The sequence below is a fragment of the Paroedura picta genome, chromosome 8 (genome assembly GCF_049243985.1).
Source record: "Paroedura picta isolate Pp20150507F chromosome 8, Ppicta_v3.0, whole genome shotgun sequence".
NCBI lineage: Eukaryota > Metazoa > Chordata > Lepidosauria > Squamata > Gekkonidae > Paroedura > Paroedura picta.
Genome location: NC_135376.1, coordinates 82,385,840 through 82,404,493, shown reverse-complemented (window position 1 = coordinate 82,404,493; position 18,654 = coordinate 82,385,840). Strand labels below are relative to the sequence as shown.

The 18,654-nt window shown below is 45.1% G+C and overlaps 1 protein-coding gene across 12 annotated transcripts in view; it reads right to left on the bottom strand.

Moving 5' to 3' along the window:
- GRID1 (glutamate ionotropic receptor delta type subunit 1) overlaps positions 1-18,654 on the bottom strand; it is a 982,837-nt gene that overhangs the window by 4,586 nt on the left and 959,597 nt on the right. For 7 of the 12 annotated variants that reach the window (XR_013233727.1, XM_077350620.1, XM_077350625.1 and 4 more), the window contains one exon: positions 17,035-17,082. The exons of 3 other annotated variants lie outside the window; for them this stretch is intronic. Coding sequence is in view for 8 of the 9 variants with exons in the window: in XM_077350620.1 (XP_077206735.1) it covers positions 17,035-17,082 (48 nt within the window). In the remaining variant the exon portion in view is untranslated. Of the gene's footprint in view, positions 1-11,731; positions 11,886-17,034; positions 17,083-18,654 lie in introns of all 12 variants that reach the window. 2 more of the 12 variants (XM_077350627.1, XM_077350628.1) reach the window with 1 other exon arrangement.

Genomic DNA, 18,654 nt, shown 5'->3' with positions numbered 1-18,654 from the left:
TTTAAACGGCCTGCTCAGGCTGTGGAACGCCAGCCAATCGTTGCAATGCATTTTGGAAATGTATTGCAAGCTGAGCTTGCTCTGACAGCTTGTAGGACATCAAAAGTTTGACTGAGGGACTCTGATCTTTTTTTCCTCTTGCCTTCACTTTTCTTCTTCCTTTTCTTAATCACTTTTCCCAAACTATTCTTTTGGTTTCTGTTGGTAGGGTGCGGTGGGGTTTGGGGGTGCTTTGGGATTTACTGTTTCTTTCTCCTAGTGTTTCTGTTCTTTCTTTCTTTCTTTCTTTCTTTCTTTCTTTCTTTCTTTCTTTCTTTCTTTCTTTCTTTCTTTCTTTCTTTCTTTCCTTCCTTCCTTCCTTCCTTCCTTCCTTCCTTCCTTCCTTCCTTCCTTCCTTCCTTCCTTCCTTCCTTCCTTCCTTCCTTCCTTCCTTCCTTCCTTCCTTCCTTCCTTCTTTCTTTCTTTCTTTCTTTCTTTCTTTCTTTCTTTCTTTCTTTCTATGTATCTGAGGGGCAGGATTGTTAGGCTTTTCTTCTTGTGGTTGTGTTCATTTTAAAAGTTGATTTTTAGAGTTCTTTCTTTAAGTGTTCAGTTTTACAGTGGTAAATTTTTTGTGTGGTAAAATTAGGTGCCTCGGCTTATCCTCGGGTCAGCATATACTCGAATATATCTTTAAACCGCCTGTGGCGCCGCAGGCACCACAGACTAAATAAAAGGCTAAGGGGTTCAAGGGCGGGATTTGTCTGTGATGAGGAAGGGTCCAGATTGGAACCTTCCTCCGGACAGACAATCATAGGGACCAATCGGCAGGCGCACAGCGCCTGCCGATTGGTCCCTCCGATTCCCAGCCCCAGCAACTACAAGCTGCGTGCAGCATGGCTCAGAGTTGCTCCCTTTGCCGCTGGCCTGGTGCATCGGAGGCGCAAAGCGCCTCCAACACATCAGGCCGGCCACAAGGGAGCCCCCGGCAGCCGCGCTCGGCGCAGCTGCTGGGGGCTCCCTGCCCGGCGGCCTGAGAGCCCCCGGCAGCCGCGCTCTGTGTGGCTACCGGGGGCTCCCTGCCCTCATGGCCGCAGAACAACACAAACCTCCATGGAGCCACCGGGAAAAAAAAAAAACGCCGACAAGTGCCATTACCTGGCTCGCCGTCCATAGGGCAGGTTGCCGCCTGCCCACGAGACCAGGAGGGCCCAGATGCCGCCGCCAACAACGGGACGGGTTGTTGCCGGCCTGCGCAGCCTGGAGCAGCCTGCGCCGCCACCCGTCGCCACAAGACGCCCCCGCCTCGCTGCAGCCACCGCCCACCCCGCCTGCATGGAGCCGGGACCGCCAGCCTGAGCACCGTGGGGGAGCGGCGACGCCAGCCATCCCACCCACCTGACGCCCAAGCCTGCCAAGACCGCGCACGAGGAGCCGCGCCACCCGCACAACACTCTGCTTGCCCACTGTCCCACGGAGTCAGGATTGCCAGCCTGAGCACCGTGGGGGAGTGGTGCCGCCAGCCACCCCGCCCACCTGACACCGGAGGCTGCCGAAGCCGTGCAAGAGGAGCCGTGCCACCCGCACAACGCTCTGCTCGCCCCCTGTCCCATGGAGCCGCGAGCGGCAGCCTCAACATCGTGCTGGAGCGGCGCCTCCACCCACCCTGCCCACCCAACGGCCGAAGCTGGCCCAGCCGCGCTGGGGGAGCCGCGCTGAGCGGCTCAAGACTCCAGCTCTCTCCTGCATTCCAGCCCGGCTACCTCCGCTTCCTGCCTTGCACACGCACTCCGGTAAGCCACGGGCCGGGGGGCGGGCCAGGATTACTCGCTGCCACCTCGGCAGATGGCCAACACCTGGCTTCGGGTACGTGCTGTGGCCCCGCTGCCACCTCTACCTCCACAGCCTCCCTAGAGCCCGCTGTATTTTGATTACAGCGGGCTTATTTTCTAGTATGGTATATAAAACATTGTACATAGAATCTTATAACAATAAAATCCTCAAATTTTACCCCAATAAAATAAACGTAACAATAGAATGCAATCAGACAAAATAAGATAAGATGGCGGCATAACTGAAAGATCTCCCCAGCCTCCAATACAGTCAGTTTGGTGGGCTGGAGTGGCTAGGGGTATGGATACAGTGTATGTGTGTGTGGTGGGGGGGAGTTTGAAATTCCCCGGTACTCATTGCGCCCAGCCTCAACCAAACGCCTGCTGGAAGAGTTCCCTGCATTTAATATGATTATCTCGTGGCGATTTTTGGAAAGCTGCTTGGGGCCAGAAAGGAGAGAATTATTTTGATTAAATAATAAAATGATGCTAGCAACGGAGGCCAAAGGATGGTTGTATCCAGTGAGACCAAACTAAGAACTAAGAAGTTTCCCCTTACGTTAAAAACGCCCAGCAGTTGCATTATGAGGCATGAAAAATATCACCTTGGCAAGAAAGGCAAAGTATTGGCTCTCTGCACACATTCATCAATCCATCTCCGGAGAAATAATAAAACTCGAACCAAGCTGGCTCTCACAATATTTGAGAGAAGAAATCAGATGAATAAGTTCCTCAAATTAGTTTTACAAAACATCTTGCAGGGGGGAAAAGATCTATTCCGTTCTGATTTGAAATCCAAGGCTTTTAGCTTGAATAACAAAGACCTGTCACAGACTGCCTCATGGACAGAAGTGCTTCCCAAGCCTCTCTTCAAGAGCTACATTAAAACCTGGCTGTTCTTCAGAAGCACCATAACATTACTTATTCCCGGCAGCTGCTCCTCTTAGCCAGCCGTTTTGTACATACAAGCTCCTGATGTAGACAAGCCTCCATATTATGGCTACCACAAATACCTCTGGAAACAACATGGAGGCCCACCATGGAGAGATGGCAGACAGGCAAGAAACAGCTTGCCGGGTAAAACAGTCAGCGTATGAAGATTGCTTCAAGCAGCCTCCTCCATATGCTAGCATTATATGAAAAGCTGCTCTTAGAAATAGAAGAGACTGAAAAGATGTTGATTTGTGTCCTCTGACAAAAACACTTGTTTACAAGGGCAGGATCTCGCAGGCAATTAAACCAATCCCTCTTATTTCCTCAGGTTGCCTTATGGACAGCTTCTTCCATCTCTAGTTAGGCAAAGTAGATCACTTGCTATCCTTTGCTCTAAGTCAAACTGAAACTAGGCCAACTCACAGCAGTTTGTATAGAAATACGCACATCAGAAGTAGATCGCCCCCCCCCCAAGCCTCCCTCTTACAGCCATCACTGCAGACTTGCCCACCCCACTGGGCTATCAGTAAGAGTTTATATTGTTCTCCCCCAATGTTCTATTGTTCATAATGCTGTTATTGTTATTACCGTATTATTATAAACTGAGTTATTTGTACTGTTCCTGTTGGATGTAAACAGCCCTGAGCCATCAGGGAGGGCGATATATCTGAACACCGCCCACGGCACCACGGGTGCCGCGGACTAAATAATGCCGTAAGGGCTGGGGGGGAGGAGTTAGGGCGGGCTGTGACCGGGATGATGAAGGGTGCAGATTGGCCCCTCCTCCGGACTGACAATCGGAGGGCCCAATTGGCAGGCGCAAAGCGCCTGCCGATTGGACCCTCTGATTGGCCCGCTGCCGCCAAGGCAGCAATTGCAAAGCTGCGCGCAGCGCGGCTTGCAGTTGCTCCCTTGCCAGTGGCCTGACGTGTCGGGAGGCGCAAAGCGCCTCCAATGTGTCAGGCTGCCGGCACGCCGGCTATTGCCTCCCTTCCAGAGGCTCCCTCGCAGCTGAGGCCCCACCGCCAGCCGCAGCAGTGCCGCCAGCAGCTTCGCCCGCCCCGTGTCAGGGGACGACACCTCGCCACCGGCCCAGCCAGCCTCTAGCAGCTGCTGCCCGCCGCTGTGGCCCCGCCAACGAGCGCGCACAACACCTGCAACAACACAAGTAGGGGCCGCGCAGGGGGGAGACCTCGAGGAGCCGCCAGCCAACTCCATAGGCCCAACTCCACTATCCATATTTTAACTACAGCGGGCTTAATAACTAGTAAATATAATAAATAAATAAACAAATAAATAATGTTATCAGTAGATAATATTGAGATACATGGAGTATCAACATAATAAATGTATTACATAGTCCAGTGTGTAGCATTTAATGATAATCATGAACAACTATGAATGCTGGTTCATTATTTATTTATTTATTTATTTATTTATTTATTTATTTATTTATTTATTTATTTATTTATTTATTTCATCTTGTTTGTAGGTCGCTGCTCTTGGGCAGCCAGCTTGCAACAGTTAACAGCAAAGCCAAAATACAATATTAAAACTAGTGCCAAAAGCCTAAAACATTAAAACAGCATACAAATCCTCCCACCCCTCCTATATCATCGCCTCCCAGCTGCCCACACACTAGTATAAGAAGATGCTACCCAAATGGGGAACACTGGAGAAGGGGTCCAGGATGTCCTATTAGCCTGACTTCAACCAAAGGCTTATACAGTTTCCTTTTACAGGCTCTGCAGAACTGCTTTAGCTCTGGTAGGGCCTGTCAGTCTTTGGGAGTGCATTCCACCAGGCTGGGACTAGGGCTGAAAAGGAGAGGCAAACAGGATTCCTAGTTGACTATGTTGACTAAGAGGATCACGAATGTCAAAAATTCCCTTTTGGTTTAGCTTGAAGAAGTAATGTCACAGTGCCCTTGACATGCTAGGAATTCCTCCAAATCTCTATGGAATTTATTTATGACAGTGTGGAAATTCCTAGAGTGTCATGGATTAGTGTGGTCCCTTCCAAGCTCTCAACCAAAAGTGATGTAAAAACATTCACAGCAATGTTCTTCTCCATCTTCCCCCCCCCCCTCTCACACCTCCCTTAAGTGAGGGTAGGGAATGGAGCACAGAGGTGGAAGGCAGACTAGCAAGCCTATTGTAGGGTGAGTGCCAAGCTGCCATTGGCAAACAGCTCTGCCCTTTGAAAGACCTGACAAAGTCCTATTCCCTGAGGTCGGAAGTCCCTGCACCCATTCCTAGAAAACTGAGAAGTTTCCATTTAACGGGTTGCCAATGATATCGACTGATCTTCAACATTTACAAAAGACTTGCAAGCTCACTGGAGAACCTGATTCCAGTTTGAGAAATGTCCAATGTGATTCTATGATTCTCCCTGGCTTTTGTGTGCTAGCGCATCCACACATGTGTCAGTGTATCCATGAGATAGCAACAGGAAGCCAATTTGAAATCCAGTAGCAACTCTAGGCTTCTTCTTGATCCTGTGAAATGGGAATGGATTTCTGAGGGTTTTCCTGATCCAGTCTAGAAAGATGACTAAGAGCAGTGAAAGGCAACACAAGCTGTCCCTGTACCCACCAATTATCTATCTCCTTGCATTTGGTGGCTCACTTGATACTATTGGGTAACAATGGATTACATGTTAAAACCTTTTCTATAAATGAGGTAGTTGTTGGCATAGGCACCACCAGTTCTCAGTCGTCTGAGTGTGATTCTGGTGTGATTCAGTGTCATTTCTAGCAAGGTTTCCTTTCTAACGGTTGTGACGAGAGCACATTTGATAGCCTGCCAACTGCATCAAAGGAAACCTCGCAGACCTCTCCACATGAGCTGCCTATGAATTGGCATCTGGGTTCTAAGCCCTTGTCAAAAGCTATTTCAGAATTGATTGAATGCTGATAATTTTCAAATTGGCAGCAAACGTAATTGTGGTGGCACTCAGATTAGGGATTTGCAAAGCCACCCCCTCCCTGCCAAAGAAATATTATTATTCTTATCAAAACTCTTTTAAGTGACCTTTGAAATGCTTTCAGATCATTCATCAAGTTTTGCTCCAAATAAAATGATACTGTAGGAATGAAGAGAGCCCTCTGGGGAAAAAAAAATCTGTGTTACCTGAAGGCGTCTAAATTCCCTTGAAATCTTCAAATATTGTCTAATATTTCACTTCAGCCTGTACTTGTTTCAGTGTTTCCCAGAAACACCATTTAAAAAATGAACATGCATAAGGCTGAATGACTGATGTCATATCCTCTGCAGCCAACTGTTTCTGTTGGCTGCAGAGGAGAGGACACGCAGTAATGGGTTTAGTAGTTCAGCAGTGGAATAGGCTGCCTAAGGAGCAAAGGTTGGATACACACTTTTCTTGGATGCTTTAGGATGCTTAGGGCTGATCCTGCGTTGAGCAGGGGGTTGGACTAGATGGCCTGTATGGCCCCTTCCACATCTATGATTCTATGATATATCGGTGGTCACTTTCCCACTTTTACTTACACGTGCAACCCCCTGTCAATAAATTCTCTCCCTTTAAATGGACAGGCAGGGTAGGACAAAATGGTCATGGTATCTTCATGTCAGCAAAACTGTCTATCTCAGAAATTGACACAACAGCACAGAATGAACCAAATCACATGTAGGATGGAATTCTGTGTTTGGGATTTCCAATGGCCCTTCACACACTTGAGTCAAGTTGGACAGGGAAGGAGAAAGGTCTAAAAGCAGCAAGAAAAGCAAAAGACTGTGCTTACCGAACATAACTTATGGCTACTGATCCCATAAAGGTAAGCTCAGAGGCAGACCACAAGATTTGCCTGCTTGAGATACCAAGTTTGAACTTTGGTAAAACCACCTAAAATGCCCCATGTCATATTTAAACTCCAGTAAATAGCCTTGAGCTCTAAAGGCAGATTACTGGATTTCTGTAACTCAGTCTATATGGGCCTACCCTTATCCCTTCTCTGGAAACTGCAACTGGTCCAGAACACAGTAGCTAGGGGCTTGGAGGGCCCATATATGGCCTGTGTCCTTAGCAACCTTGCTGGTTCCCAGTTGAATTCTGGATCAGGTTTAAGGTTTTAGTACTCACCTTTAAGGCCGTACATGATCTGGGTCCAGCATACCTGAGATACTGCCTCTCTGTCTATGCCTCCCTAAAAGCATTACAGTCAGCCAATTCCAACCAATAAGTGATCCCTGACCACAGGGAAATATGGCTGGCTTCAACCAGTGCCAGGACATTTTATGTCCTGGCCCCTACTTGGTGGAATGAGCTCCCAGAGGAGATCTGAGCCCTGTTGGAGCTGACACAGTTCTGCAAGGCCTGCAAAACTGAGCTTTTCTACCAAGCTTTTGGTTGGAGCCAGTGAACTGTTAACATCTACTGGGCATGATCAGAACTCCCTGTCAGAAATGTTCAAAGGAGAACATTCAGGGCTATTCCGCACATCTAAAAACATAGTGTCACACCAGCGCAATTGTGTGACACAATAAAAAATCACGCCCTCTGCCATTTCTCACCTTCTTTCTCTCTCACTTTCTTCTACCACTTGTTGGTGCTTCCTGGTACTCCACATGGCTGCTTGCAATGGCGGAGGAGAGGAATGCACTATACATGTAACTCTCCCCCTGACTTTCAATCATGCCAGGCAGCCAATCACCTTTCTCCCTGTTTTAAAGGGACTGTGATGCAAGCAATTTTTTAAAAAGTAAAACCTCTCAGTTTCTATGTCTTTGTATCTGATCATAGATGTATAGTGCTTATTTTAATGCCACCCTTTTTGGAATAATGAACCTTGAAGCTTAAGAAAAGTAATTTTTCTGTGATTTTTTTTTTGAGGGGGGTTGAGAGGCAATCTTTGTGCGTCAACTGGTGGGAGAAATTATCTTTTGCTCTGCCTGGATGAATCAATGCGTATTTGTTGCTCCAGGCAGTTTGCTACAAAAAAAAAGCCCTGTCCCCGGGAGAAGGGAGAGTGAGGCAGGTGCAAGGGTGGGTGCTTGAGGTGGAGATCATGTTACTTACACCTACACATATTTCCTTACTGTGTGGCTTACTGGCTGCTAGCGTTACATAGTTGGGGAAATCCAGTTTTGTGGATTCTCCAACTAGCGCTTTAAAATAGAGGATGTAGCTGCTGGTTTGCTACTGGATGCTGACAATGTCATTTGAAACACCAAAAATATGGCATCTGCGAAGGTATCTCACTATATTTTCTGGGTGCGGAATGGCTGTCAGAGTGAGATGGAATAAAATGACTGGGCAGCTCCCTAACAATAGTTTAAATATTTTATTATTGGTTGTAGATGATAGAATTTTATTGTAATGCATTTTTATTATCAATAATTTTTTGTATTTTGTATGTTTTAATTATTATGTAGAACTCTATTTATAATATGTATATACATCAAAATAAAAAAAATCTAAAAGGGCATCAGGCAAGAGGAAAGCTGAGAGAGGTCTGAGGCTTTCTAAAGTTGATGGTTATCAGTAAACATTGTCTTTTGCTAAAGAGACAAATGATCTGACCCAGTACAGTGGGTTTTTAGGTGGAAAAAAAGCATAGGAAAAGGATAAATGACAACTTTTCCAGGAAAATGACACATTAACTGTGGGCATTTTTAAAAAATATATACCTGCCAGGACTTTTTTGAACATGGTGAAGTAAAATGGTTGGGGAAAGTGTACTGGTGTCACTGAAGTAGCAGGAACTGAGTAAGGAAGGGCCAGCACATGTGACATTTTATGGAGTGACTGTAAGCCTTCAGCTATTGATTCCACACATGATTTTATAAATGCTCATGATGTTTTTGAGACCCAGCCTTACCTCATCGACAATCTCCAAAGGGGGTGGGGGAGAGAGAAAGAAGGAAAAGAAGAAAGAGGCGAGAAATAATGAACAAATACTGTGGACTGAAAAAGGTTAAGTACAGAGGTGGAGCACAAAAACTCTACATGAAAGAAATGGTAGCAAACAAAACATAATTACACAGGGCTTTGAATTCAGGTTTTCACAAAACAGTCCATTAAAAAGGCACGCAGTTAAGGGAATAGAGTTTTGTATTGCCCTTTGGTTAATTATGGGTGGTGTTTAGATTTTCTTTTTAAAAAACCAAACACTGGTCCAAATATCATTTTGTCACATAATGTGAAATACATATTTCAGAACAGTCTTGGTTGATTTGAGCTACATTTTGGCTACAACCCAGTTTCTTTGGAATAAGTCTCTATGAGTTCCCTTCCTGAAGACAATCATGTTACAAGTCAACAAGAGTTTGACTGAGCCCATTCAAATGAACCCAACTGTGCTTTTCTTTACTGTCAGTGAGCTTAACTTAAAAAAAAAAAGAAACGTTTCCCCAATTTTAACTTCCTGTTTTTCATATCTTTGCCTTCCATCCGGTAAATATTGTTTGAAGCTTAGCAGATTCATTCAGAGCATCCAAACCATGAGACTTCGGAAAGCGGCTGGCACCTCCAGGCCATTTCAGTTTAGGAAAAGGGTGATGGTAGCAGGGAGGGTTGAAGCCACTCCACACACACCATGGTCCCAATCTGAATCAGGACCTTGGAATCAAGTTCCTAGTGGAGAACTTGCAAGCACAGATAGTTCACATGAACCTAGGGAAAATTGTAATGGGTAATTAGGCCCAAAGACATAAACCTGATCCACAACTGGGGGGTGTCACAGTGTATGGGAGCATTCTTTCAATGCTCTTAATTGGCAAACCTTTCAACAGACTAGGGTCTAAACTGGACACGTAGTTTCCTCCCAGAAATAAACACAGTGCTAGACAGGAAGGCACCAGAGTTTGAAACTCTTCATTGTGTTTTGGATTGGAATAACATGCTTGAAACCTGTTCTTTCAGCCATTACAAAAGTGATCAGCTTAATGACTAGGTGTTCCACATCTTGTCAAGCTTTTATTGGCACGGTGGGCGTTGCACATATGGGGAGAGGTAAAGAGTCGGAGCAATGATTTTGCATATGAATGCCATTTGTTTCCTTGCCTATCAGCAGCATCACAGGTATTTTAACACTGGTTTACTAAAAAAATACAGTCAATGTCAATGTTCTGTCAATGTTCTTTTTGTCACTTTTTGTGCTCATTCTACTTACTATCATTTATTGGTTTGTTTATTTTATAGTTTCATTTATATATCGCCCATTCCCACAACAAATGTCCTCAGTGTGATCCACAACTGTTGTTAAAAACACCACATAATTACAACACAATAAAAGACAATAAAAACACAATGAAGTTCCAGTAGTGCTCTACCTCCTACCAACCACCACAGTCCAGCCAGCCAATATGGTATGATGTAAGGGGAGAGGGAGAAAGGGTATGGGAGAGGAGAGGAAGGAGGCCCTCAAGCTGCCCTGGTCTCAACCATAGACCAGAAGGAAGAGTGTTGTTTTACAGACCCTGCAGAACTCTTACAGATTGTCAGGGCCTGGATCTCAACTGGCAACTCATTCCCCCAGCCTGGAGCCCTTGAACCTGGCTCTGGTCAAGGCCAGGTGAACCTCTTTGGGACTAGGGATCATCAGCAAGCAAAGAAATGGAGATAGCCCAGTGGGTTTTTCTACCAAATATGACCTATTATGCACAGGCAGGGAAGGGTGGGCCGGCATCTTCATGACAGTGGGGCTAATCCCCGTTTATGCACAGCACTGGTCCGGTCCGGGCTCTGGCCCGCTTTAGGACCTTTGATGGCCTTAAGCATGGGAACACTGATTTGTCTGCATTCCCTTTCTTGCTGCAGTGGCCATCAGAGGCCTGGCCAGGTCAAGGTCTGCACATATAGGCCTGTGCATCCTCCCCCCACCTACAGTGTCCCTGCAGGGACACAAAATTCCCCATTAAGCTTCACAGTACTGTGGAGCAGAACTAGGTGTTTTTACACCCACCATGATGGTGGGATTATGGCATGCCGCTATCCCACCATCCTGTGAGGGGAGACCCATGCCCCTCCCCCCTGCTGCTGCTGCTGTAGCATGGTACAGAGGGACTTTCCAGCCCGGGAATTGTATGTGCGTACGTACAACTCTGCGTGAACGGTGGTTGTTGGGGGATTTCGGACCCCGTGCATACATGGGAAGAGGTGAGGCATGTTGGCCCACTGCAAGAATTCAGCAGCCACCACCGTGCATGATTGTCTGTCAGACACTTACATACTTAACTCAATTGAGTCTTTCTAATTTTAAATATGCATATGTTACATGTGATCTTAAAAAATTAGTCTTTGTGTGTTTAAAGGTCAGGTTTTTACTTTACATTCTGACAGGGTAAAGTCCATTTTGAGTCCATATGGAGAGGGATGGTATAGAAATTCGATGATGGTAATAGCAATAATACAGTGAGCATCACACATGATGGGAGGGGCTACAACTTACTGGAAAAGCCTCTGTGTTGCATGCAGAGGTCCCATCTCCAGTTTAAAAAGACAAAGCATGTTAATGATGCAGAAGATTTATATCTAAGACCCTGAAAAGTTGTTGCCAGTCTGAGCAGACAAAACTCAACTTTATTGATCAATGGTCTAATTCAATAGAATCCTGTCGCTTTTATATCACTCATTTTCAGATTTTTATAATATAGTCAGAAAGCACATTACACCAGTGGTTTCCAAGCTTTTGGGTGACTCACAAGTTCAAATTTATTTGGTATGGTGACCCATCCAAGACTGGCCCAAGAGTTTTTGGCCCCCTAAGCAAACAATCCCCTCGACATCCATCTATTTCAGCATTCTATTTTCTACAGGGGCTAACCAGATGATTTTGATAAATGAACAAACATCATATGGACACAGCTGCCCCACTGTGAACCCCAAACAAGTGGCATTCCATGAGGCAGTTACACTCTAGCCTTTGACCACTCTTTACTTGTCCATTACTTCCTTTAATCTCCCCTAAGTAACCATCAGGACACATTTTACTTGATCAAAACGTATAGGTAGTGAAGGAAACATACCAACTAATATAAGGCATAGACAATACTGTTTCCAGCATCAGAGCTTGGTTTCCAAAACACCATGGAGGAAAGGGCAGGGGCAGCCAGTAGGGAGTGCTAGCCTGCAATCCACTTCCAGAGGCTTCATGGTCCAATTGGGGTCCCGATTCACAGGCTGGGGAAAACCACAGTGGCCCAAATTATGATTTGCTTTGTTTTGCTCTTGCATCCCATTTCACTGCTCACATAGGCTGGCTTCCATGAGCACAATATCAAGAAAAAACTGGCATGTGTGAATGGCTAATGGAGATCACATGACACAGACAGGCCTTCCACACCCATTAATAGGTCAGATGGGATGTGTTTCAATAGTTTGATGACACACCCATCAATGCATCATCAGTTACTGTGATGAGGTATCACGCGGACATAAGTACGAGCAAACTTTTATGTGCTAAGGGAAAAAGTACACTACGGCTTTCATTTATTTCATTATTAATTGATTTAATTGGTTTTACAACTTTGAATAGTGACAGTTGACCTCAAACAGCGGGGGGTGGGGGGGACTTGGGTTATTTTGTAAGCAGTATGTTCCCTGCTTCTCAACGTTTATTTCGTCTAAAAAAATTAAAATACAATACAGTGTATATGATTTTAGTGGGTGAAAAGTACAAAGATTTCAGACATGAAATACAGAAAAAAAGCAACTTCAAAAGCAACTTAAAATATAAGCATACAGTGGAAACTATAACATGAAGTACATGTCTCTTGTGGGTAGGGACACATTGGGATGCCTGGGATTCATCACAATGGTGTCGATAGGCATTACATGTTGCGATGCAGAATTTTTTTACTACTACTTGCTCTTTCAAAATCAGCATCTCTTTGACCTTTTCTTGATTGCCCATGCGTCTTGCACAGCCTTAAATGACACAGGATAGCCCATTTGTCTTGAATGGGGGATTATCTTCCACTTTCTCCTCTGCCTGTTCTTACCTTTTCTCTTGCTCCATAGGGCTGAGGTCTGCTTTGCTTCTCCCCACGTTCCCCAATCCACTTCTCTTGCTCCTTCTTTTAAGCCACACCCTCTTTCCCACTCTACCCTGCACCCTCATCCTCAAATCTTTCCTACAGGCCCCCACCTGTGGCTTGCCCCCCCACTCCACCGGCTTGCTTCTCTCCCAAGGTGGCGGGCACTGTCAGGCAATAATTCCATGGTTTTGTATTGCCCTTCATTTGAAATAGAGAACAAGGCTGGAGAAAAAAAAATGACGGTACAAAAGTGGGAAGAAAAATGGGCAAATGATACAAGAGACTGGTATGAAATGGTTAAAATAAGAGCTAACTATGTAGCATCATAAAATTATGAAGTACATAGCAACAAAACATTTTGACTAACCAAGGTTACAAAGGTGCCCGTTGTTTGTGTTGTTTTTGTAGTTCTGCCGAGGACCGAGCCTGAGGTCCGAGGCAGGATTGTAAGCCTGCAATGTAATTGAACAATGCATGGCTAGATCCCCTCTGCCAGATCCAGTCAGTTTAAAGTGAGCTGACCAATAGCGTGCAATGGTGGGAAGACCTATTGTCAGGGCAGGATTTACATGAAAAGAGGCCCTAGGCTATTCCACTTAGGTGGCCCTTTCACCTCCCATTTTTAAGTTTGTAAATTACATTAGAGATAATAAAATACATCATTACTGTGATATACATCAATATGCTAAATGAAACATGTTGTGATTGGTACTAACCTTTATAATAAATGTGGAATACAGGCCCTTCTTGATCTTGAGGTGCTAGGCTGAAGCCTAGTTAGCCTATAGGAAAATCTGGGCCTGCCTATTGGTTGTGGGTTTTTCTGGTTCAGTTTTTGCCTCTGTGTACCATTATGCTAGGGTCACAATAAAGAGCTGAAATGAACTCCTCGTGTCTTGGTCTTTGACCCCACAGATTTGTATTACATCTTGGGAGTTACCCACATTTGAGTATAGTAGAGCTATGCCACAAGTGCCATAGGAAGGATGTCATTACTGAGTAGCTCTAGTGTTGTTGTTCTGTTTTCAAGAAACAGACTTTTTGAGGGGTAGCTAGCCCATGGTTCATGCTGTACGGCTTCAGACTTCAGGTGGGAGGGGGATCAAATATTTTCAACCTCTAAAAGGAATTTATTGCCTTCTTGCCAGTTTACTGGCTCTAAATGTTTGTAGCCTATATGATACAAGTAAACTATCCCATATTATGAGGCCTGAAATGAGAAAGTGCATGTTGGAACAGACCCATGGCCCATCCAGCCCAACACTGTATCACACAGTGGTCCAAACCCAGGTGGCATCAGGAGGACATCAACAGGGCCAAAATGCTAGAAGTCCTCCCACTATTGCCCCTCAAGCACTAAGAATATAGAGCATCAGTATCCCAGATATAGTATTCCCTCTATATCTTGTAGTTAATAGCCACAGATGGACCTTTGGTCCATATTTCTATCCACATAGGGCTGCTGATCATTTAACTTGAACTTAAGGAAATGAGCTTGCTTTCTAGTGCAGCCATTTTGAGGTAGATTAGATTTCATGCATTGTGATCTCCCATAGTATAATTCATCTAATGCACTGTAGATAAGCTAAGGCACAAACCTAGGTGAGCCAGCATTCCCAGGAGAAAGAGAAGCTGAACTATTGAGCTAGAGGGCACTGTGATAATACTGTGGGGGAAATATCTTCCAGAATCAAAGTTCTTGAAACAGGAAACTTGTGCAATTTCATGAGATATGGATGGACAGGAAGATGGGAAAAGGTACTGACAATGACAAAATGCCACTCTTTTAGTGTCTACAATGCTAAACACAGCCACCAACTAAAACTGAGGCTGCAGATTGCGGCCTCAGTGCACTAGGATGCCTGGAGGAGATCGTAGAAGGAGCGTGCTGGTCAGGCTGGAGAGACTGGTGCACTCTTTGCACGTGTGACCCCTGCGCACTAGCCAGTGTGCATGTATAGGCAGGGCTCTTCCAGGCCTCTGGCCAGTGATTAAATTGGGCTGCGGGCCAACTCCTGGCCTCTTCCTTCCTGGCTCTGGATCAGTGCTTCCCACCCTCCCATCCTTTTGGGTTGTAACAGATTCAGTGTCATCATGATTTGTATTGTGTTTCATCATTATTCTGTCATCACAGCATGAAGTATTTTATATATAATAACAGATTTTGCAGTGGTTTTTCCTATTTTATTATCGTGCACATCTTTTGTAACTTGGTCACAGCAGGCTATTGTGCATAGGGCAGATCCTTTGGAGGAGAGACCAAGGCGTGCATGCTGGTCTCCCCCAGTGCAGGAGCCTCCTTAAGAGGTTGTATGAAAGCTGGTGGGCCACAGTGGTGCCCCCAGGTGGGGTTGCCAAAGTGGCTTACATTTGCAGGGGGCAGGGGGGAACATCCATTGGGTACCTTCATGGTGCCACAAGGGAGGTAGGAGCTGGGCTTCAAGTGAAGCGGTAGTAGCTTGATTGCTCCAGCTAGAGCCATTGGACAGTGGGTTCCTCATAGCTGGCTGTGAGATGCCAGGATCCAGCCATGCTGAGCCAATGCTCCTTGCTATGTGTTTTACTGCCAAAGGAATTATGTGGCATCATTCTTTAGGCCTCTGGCCATGTCCTGTTGACACACAATCTCATTGTTAGCCCTTCGACTGATAGAAGATGGCAGCCAAGAAGGCAAAGTCATCCTTGGGGAGTATTTTTCATATAATCCGATAGGAATGTGAGCAAGGAACATTCTGGCAAGCATAACTCACATCATGATTGTTAGTTGAAGCACAATGACACTGTCATATCTAGATCATCCTATGGATATCCAAATGACAGCTGTTTTTGCTATCTACACCGGAAAACAAGGAGGATTCTTGGCACAGCTGTTCTGAGCACAATATTGTGCAAACCTGCCCATTAAAAAAATGGCACTACCAGAAAAGTTTGGTCTTTAATTAGAGTGTTCTATAACTGGGATAGATAGCTTGAAGCCTGAAGAGCATATGTGCAGGCCTTCAAAGAAATTATATTGTGCCTCTGGTAGTTGTACCAAATTTTATTCTAGACACAGTAGAAAGTTTGCACAATTTCACTGAGAGGGTCTAAAACATTACCTTCAAAAAGATAGTTTTGCACACTTGTTCTTGGGTTCTGTCTGCTGTTTCCAAGCTATGGCTTTCAGTGCTCTTAGAACTCTCAAGTCCATACTGCTTGATAGTTCTCTTTTGGGAGGAATCCTGAACACCTGTGAGTAAGGTCAGATACCTGGAGAGATGTTGGCCATCCCTGTTTTATATGGGACAGTAACCTATTATGCACAGCGGCAGCCACATCGGGATGCCACCATTCCATTGTAGCGGGGCTTCCCCACATGCGCACGGGGAAGGGGCTCTTACGGCATAAGCTGGCCGCCCCAACACAATGGCCCTGCACATGCAACACGGGGCAAGGTGCGGTCCGCAGTGGCAGAAGTAGTGGTGGGGGGAGCAGTGGCATGGGGCCTCCACCACATGATGGTGGGGAGCAGCATGCCGCTCTCCCAAAATTGTGATTTGGGGGGATGCCCCTGTCAGCTCCATGGAGCGGTGGAGCTGGCAGGGGCAAGACACGTCCCTGCAGGGATGCTGTAGGTTGGAGACTATGCACTAGGCTAGCCCGACCTACCCCTTGCTGGTGCCCGCGGCAGACCCAGGAACAAAGAAGACTCTATGTTTCCTTAACGCAGGCCTTCTGGGGGCCTGGGTCGGGCCAGGTCTCAGCAGTGTCCAGGATGGTGGCAACATTGGGCATAATCGGGGATTTCCCCTGAAGCCCTGTCACCACCATCTCAGGCATTCTTCCCTGTGCATAATCAGTCAGTGTTGGGTTTTGTTCCTGCTATACAGAACAGATGCATATGGACAGGCCTTTGGTCATTCACATAAGAAGTGATGGCTCCAGTGTGGGCTTCAAGTCTGCTAAAGTTTGGAAGGGGTTAACTTGGCAGAATATTGCAGCAGGATTTAGGATTCTACAAGGATTCCAAGGCACTCCCATAGATCCCAGCCAATATAGCATGATCAATTTGCTGCAAATGTCAAAGGCAATTTTGTACATGCACTACAGATACACACACACAACTGTTCCTGATATTAAAGTTAACAGGAGAAGCTGTGTATCATATAAATTTAATTGTTATGTCTATACAGAAGTTTTGTGCCATCTTGTCTATTTACTCCCCAACTGTATCAGAGGTTTTTGCTAAAAAAAATCCACATGCCATCATTGTACAATTGTCCACTTGCTGTTGCATTTATTCTCAAACTTACTTTGGTATGATCTTTCTGGATAACTGTAGCCAAAGTGGGTTTGGGATTCTGTGGACGGGAAAGAGGACTTCTGTAATAACTTGCCTGCATTTGGTGGACATCCACTGTTCCCCACTCTGCCATTGGCTGACTTAAAAAAAAACAACTGGTAAGAGGTGTAGTGTGATGGGGTATAATGACAAATTGATCAGGGGTATCTGGGACTCAGGGGGTGTGCTATTTCTTTTTGCAGTGACTCTCCTCAGCCTCCCCCCCCCCACAAACACAGCTTCCAAAACATAAACACCCAAAGAAAGTACCCCCATCTTCCATTGGAACCAATCACTGACCCATTACATGCCTTTTAGAAGCAGTGAATTCACCCAGAATGCATTTAAAGGGACTCCAATCCCTTTAATTGCTTTTCTAACTTTGACTATCCAGTGGTTGTAAAAATAATCCTTTTTTTAAGGATTTGGGTGGTTTGGTCCTTTTGGATAGCTGAGAAGAATGCTCCAATATATATCAGAGTGAAAGTATAGCTAGAAAATACCAATATGGTATTTTTGGGATTTTGTTTGGCTTGGATACTGCCGAAAGCACACCCCTAGTCTACACTACTGAGTATCAATTGCTGAAAATTAGTAAAAAAGGGAACAGCATTCATGCAAGGAGTTCTTGCTTAAATGAAAAGTAAAGTGAATGGGTTCTTATATTCATAGTGTGTGGAAGAGCAGATGCTAGCAGTAATAAAAAGTAGTTGATTATCACCTACAGAAAACCAGTTAATGATCATCCAAATTTAAATTCCTTTTAAACCAGCAGAAATCATGCTGTTTAGACCATGTCAAATCCCTTTTCAGTTTTAATATACTGCATACATATCCTTCTCAGAGAAAGTCTATTCTGGCAGTTCAGGCACACAGTACTTCTATTAACTGATTTCACTGGGCGTGATCACACTAATCTATGTAGAATACATTAGCCAAGGATGTCAGAAATCTGTGCCAGAATGTAGCCTGAATTCAGAACACACAAGCTTGTTTCCTACCCAAAGCAAGCATTTACATCTGGAACTGAAAAGTTCATCAGGTGTACAGACAAGACAAAAAGTCAGTAACAATAGAAGATCTAGTGTGTAAAGTGCTAGAGCATCAAAATCCATTGTGGTTGCTGAGTTTTGGAAACAATGAAAATAATTCTGGAAAACAGTGACCTGTATCCTATCATTCAACTCAGCACAGTTTGAATTCCAACCTGCTGTGGAATGAGGCAATTAGCAGCTCCCCTGCCCCCCTCAGGGTTGTTTCAGTTCTGGTGTGAATGTGTGTAGGGGAAAAGGGTTTAAGGCCCTTGCTCTTGGTGAATCTGAATTTGGCCCTGTGTGATGGAAAGTCTTAATGGCAGCCATTAGGATTTTACAACATGTAACTTAACCTTTGCTGATAGCAACTCACTTTGGGTGTTCTTGCCAACAGATAAAACATTGCAGAGGTATTCCAGATTCTTATAATGTTCCCTGCACATTCTTTTTCATTTTTGTTGCTTCCATACGAAAGGGATGAAATTAATTCAAAAGAAATTCCGTCTAAACCTCTGGAAGAAGTTCCTGACAGTTAGAGCGGTTTCTCAGTAGAACAG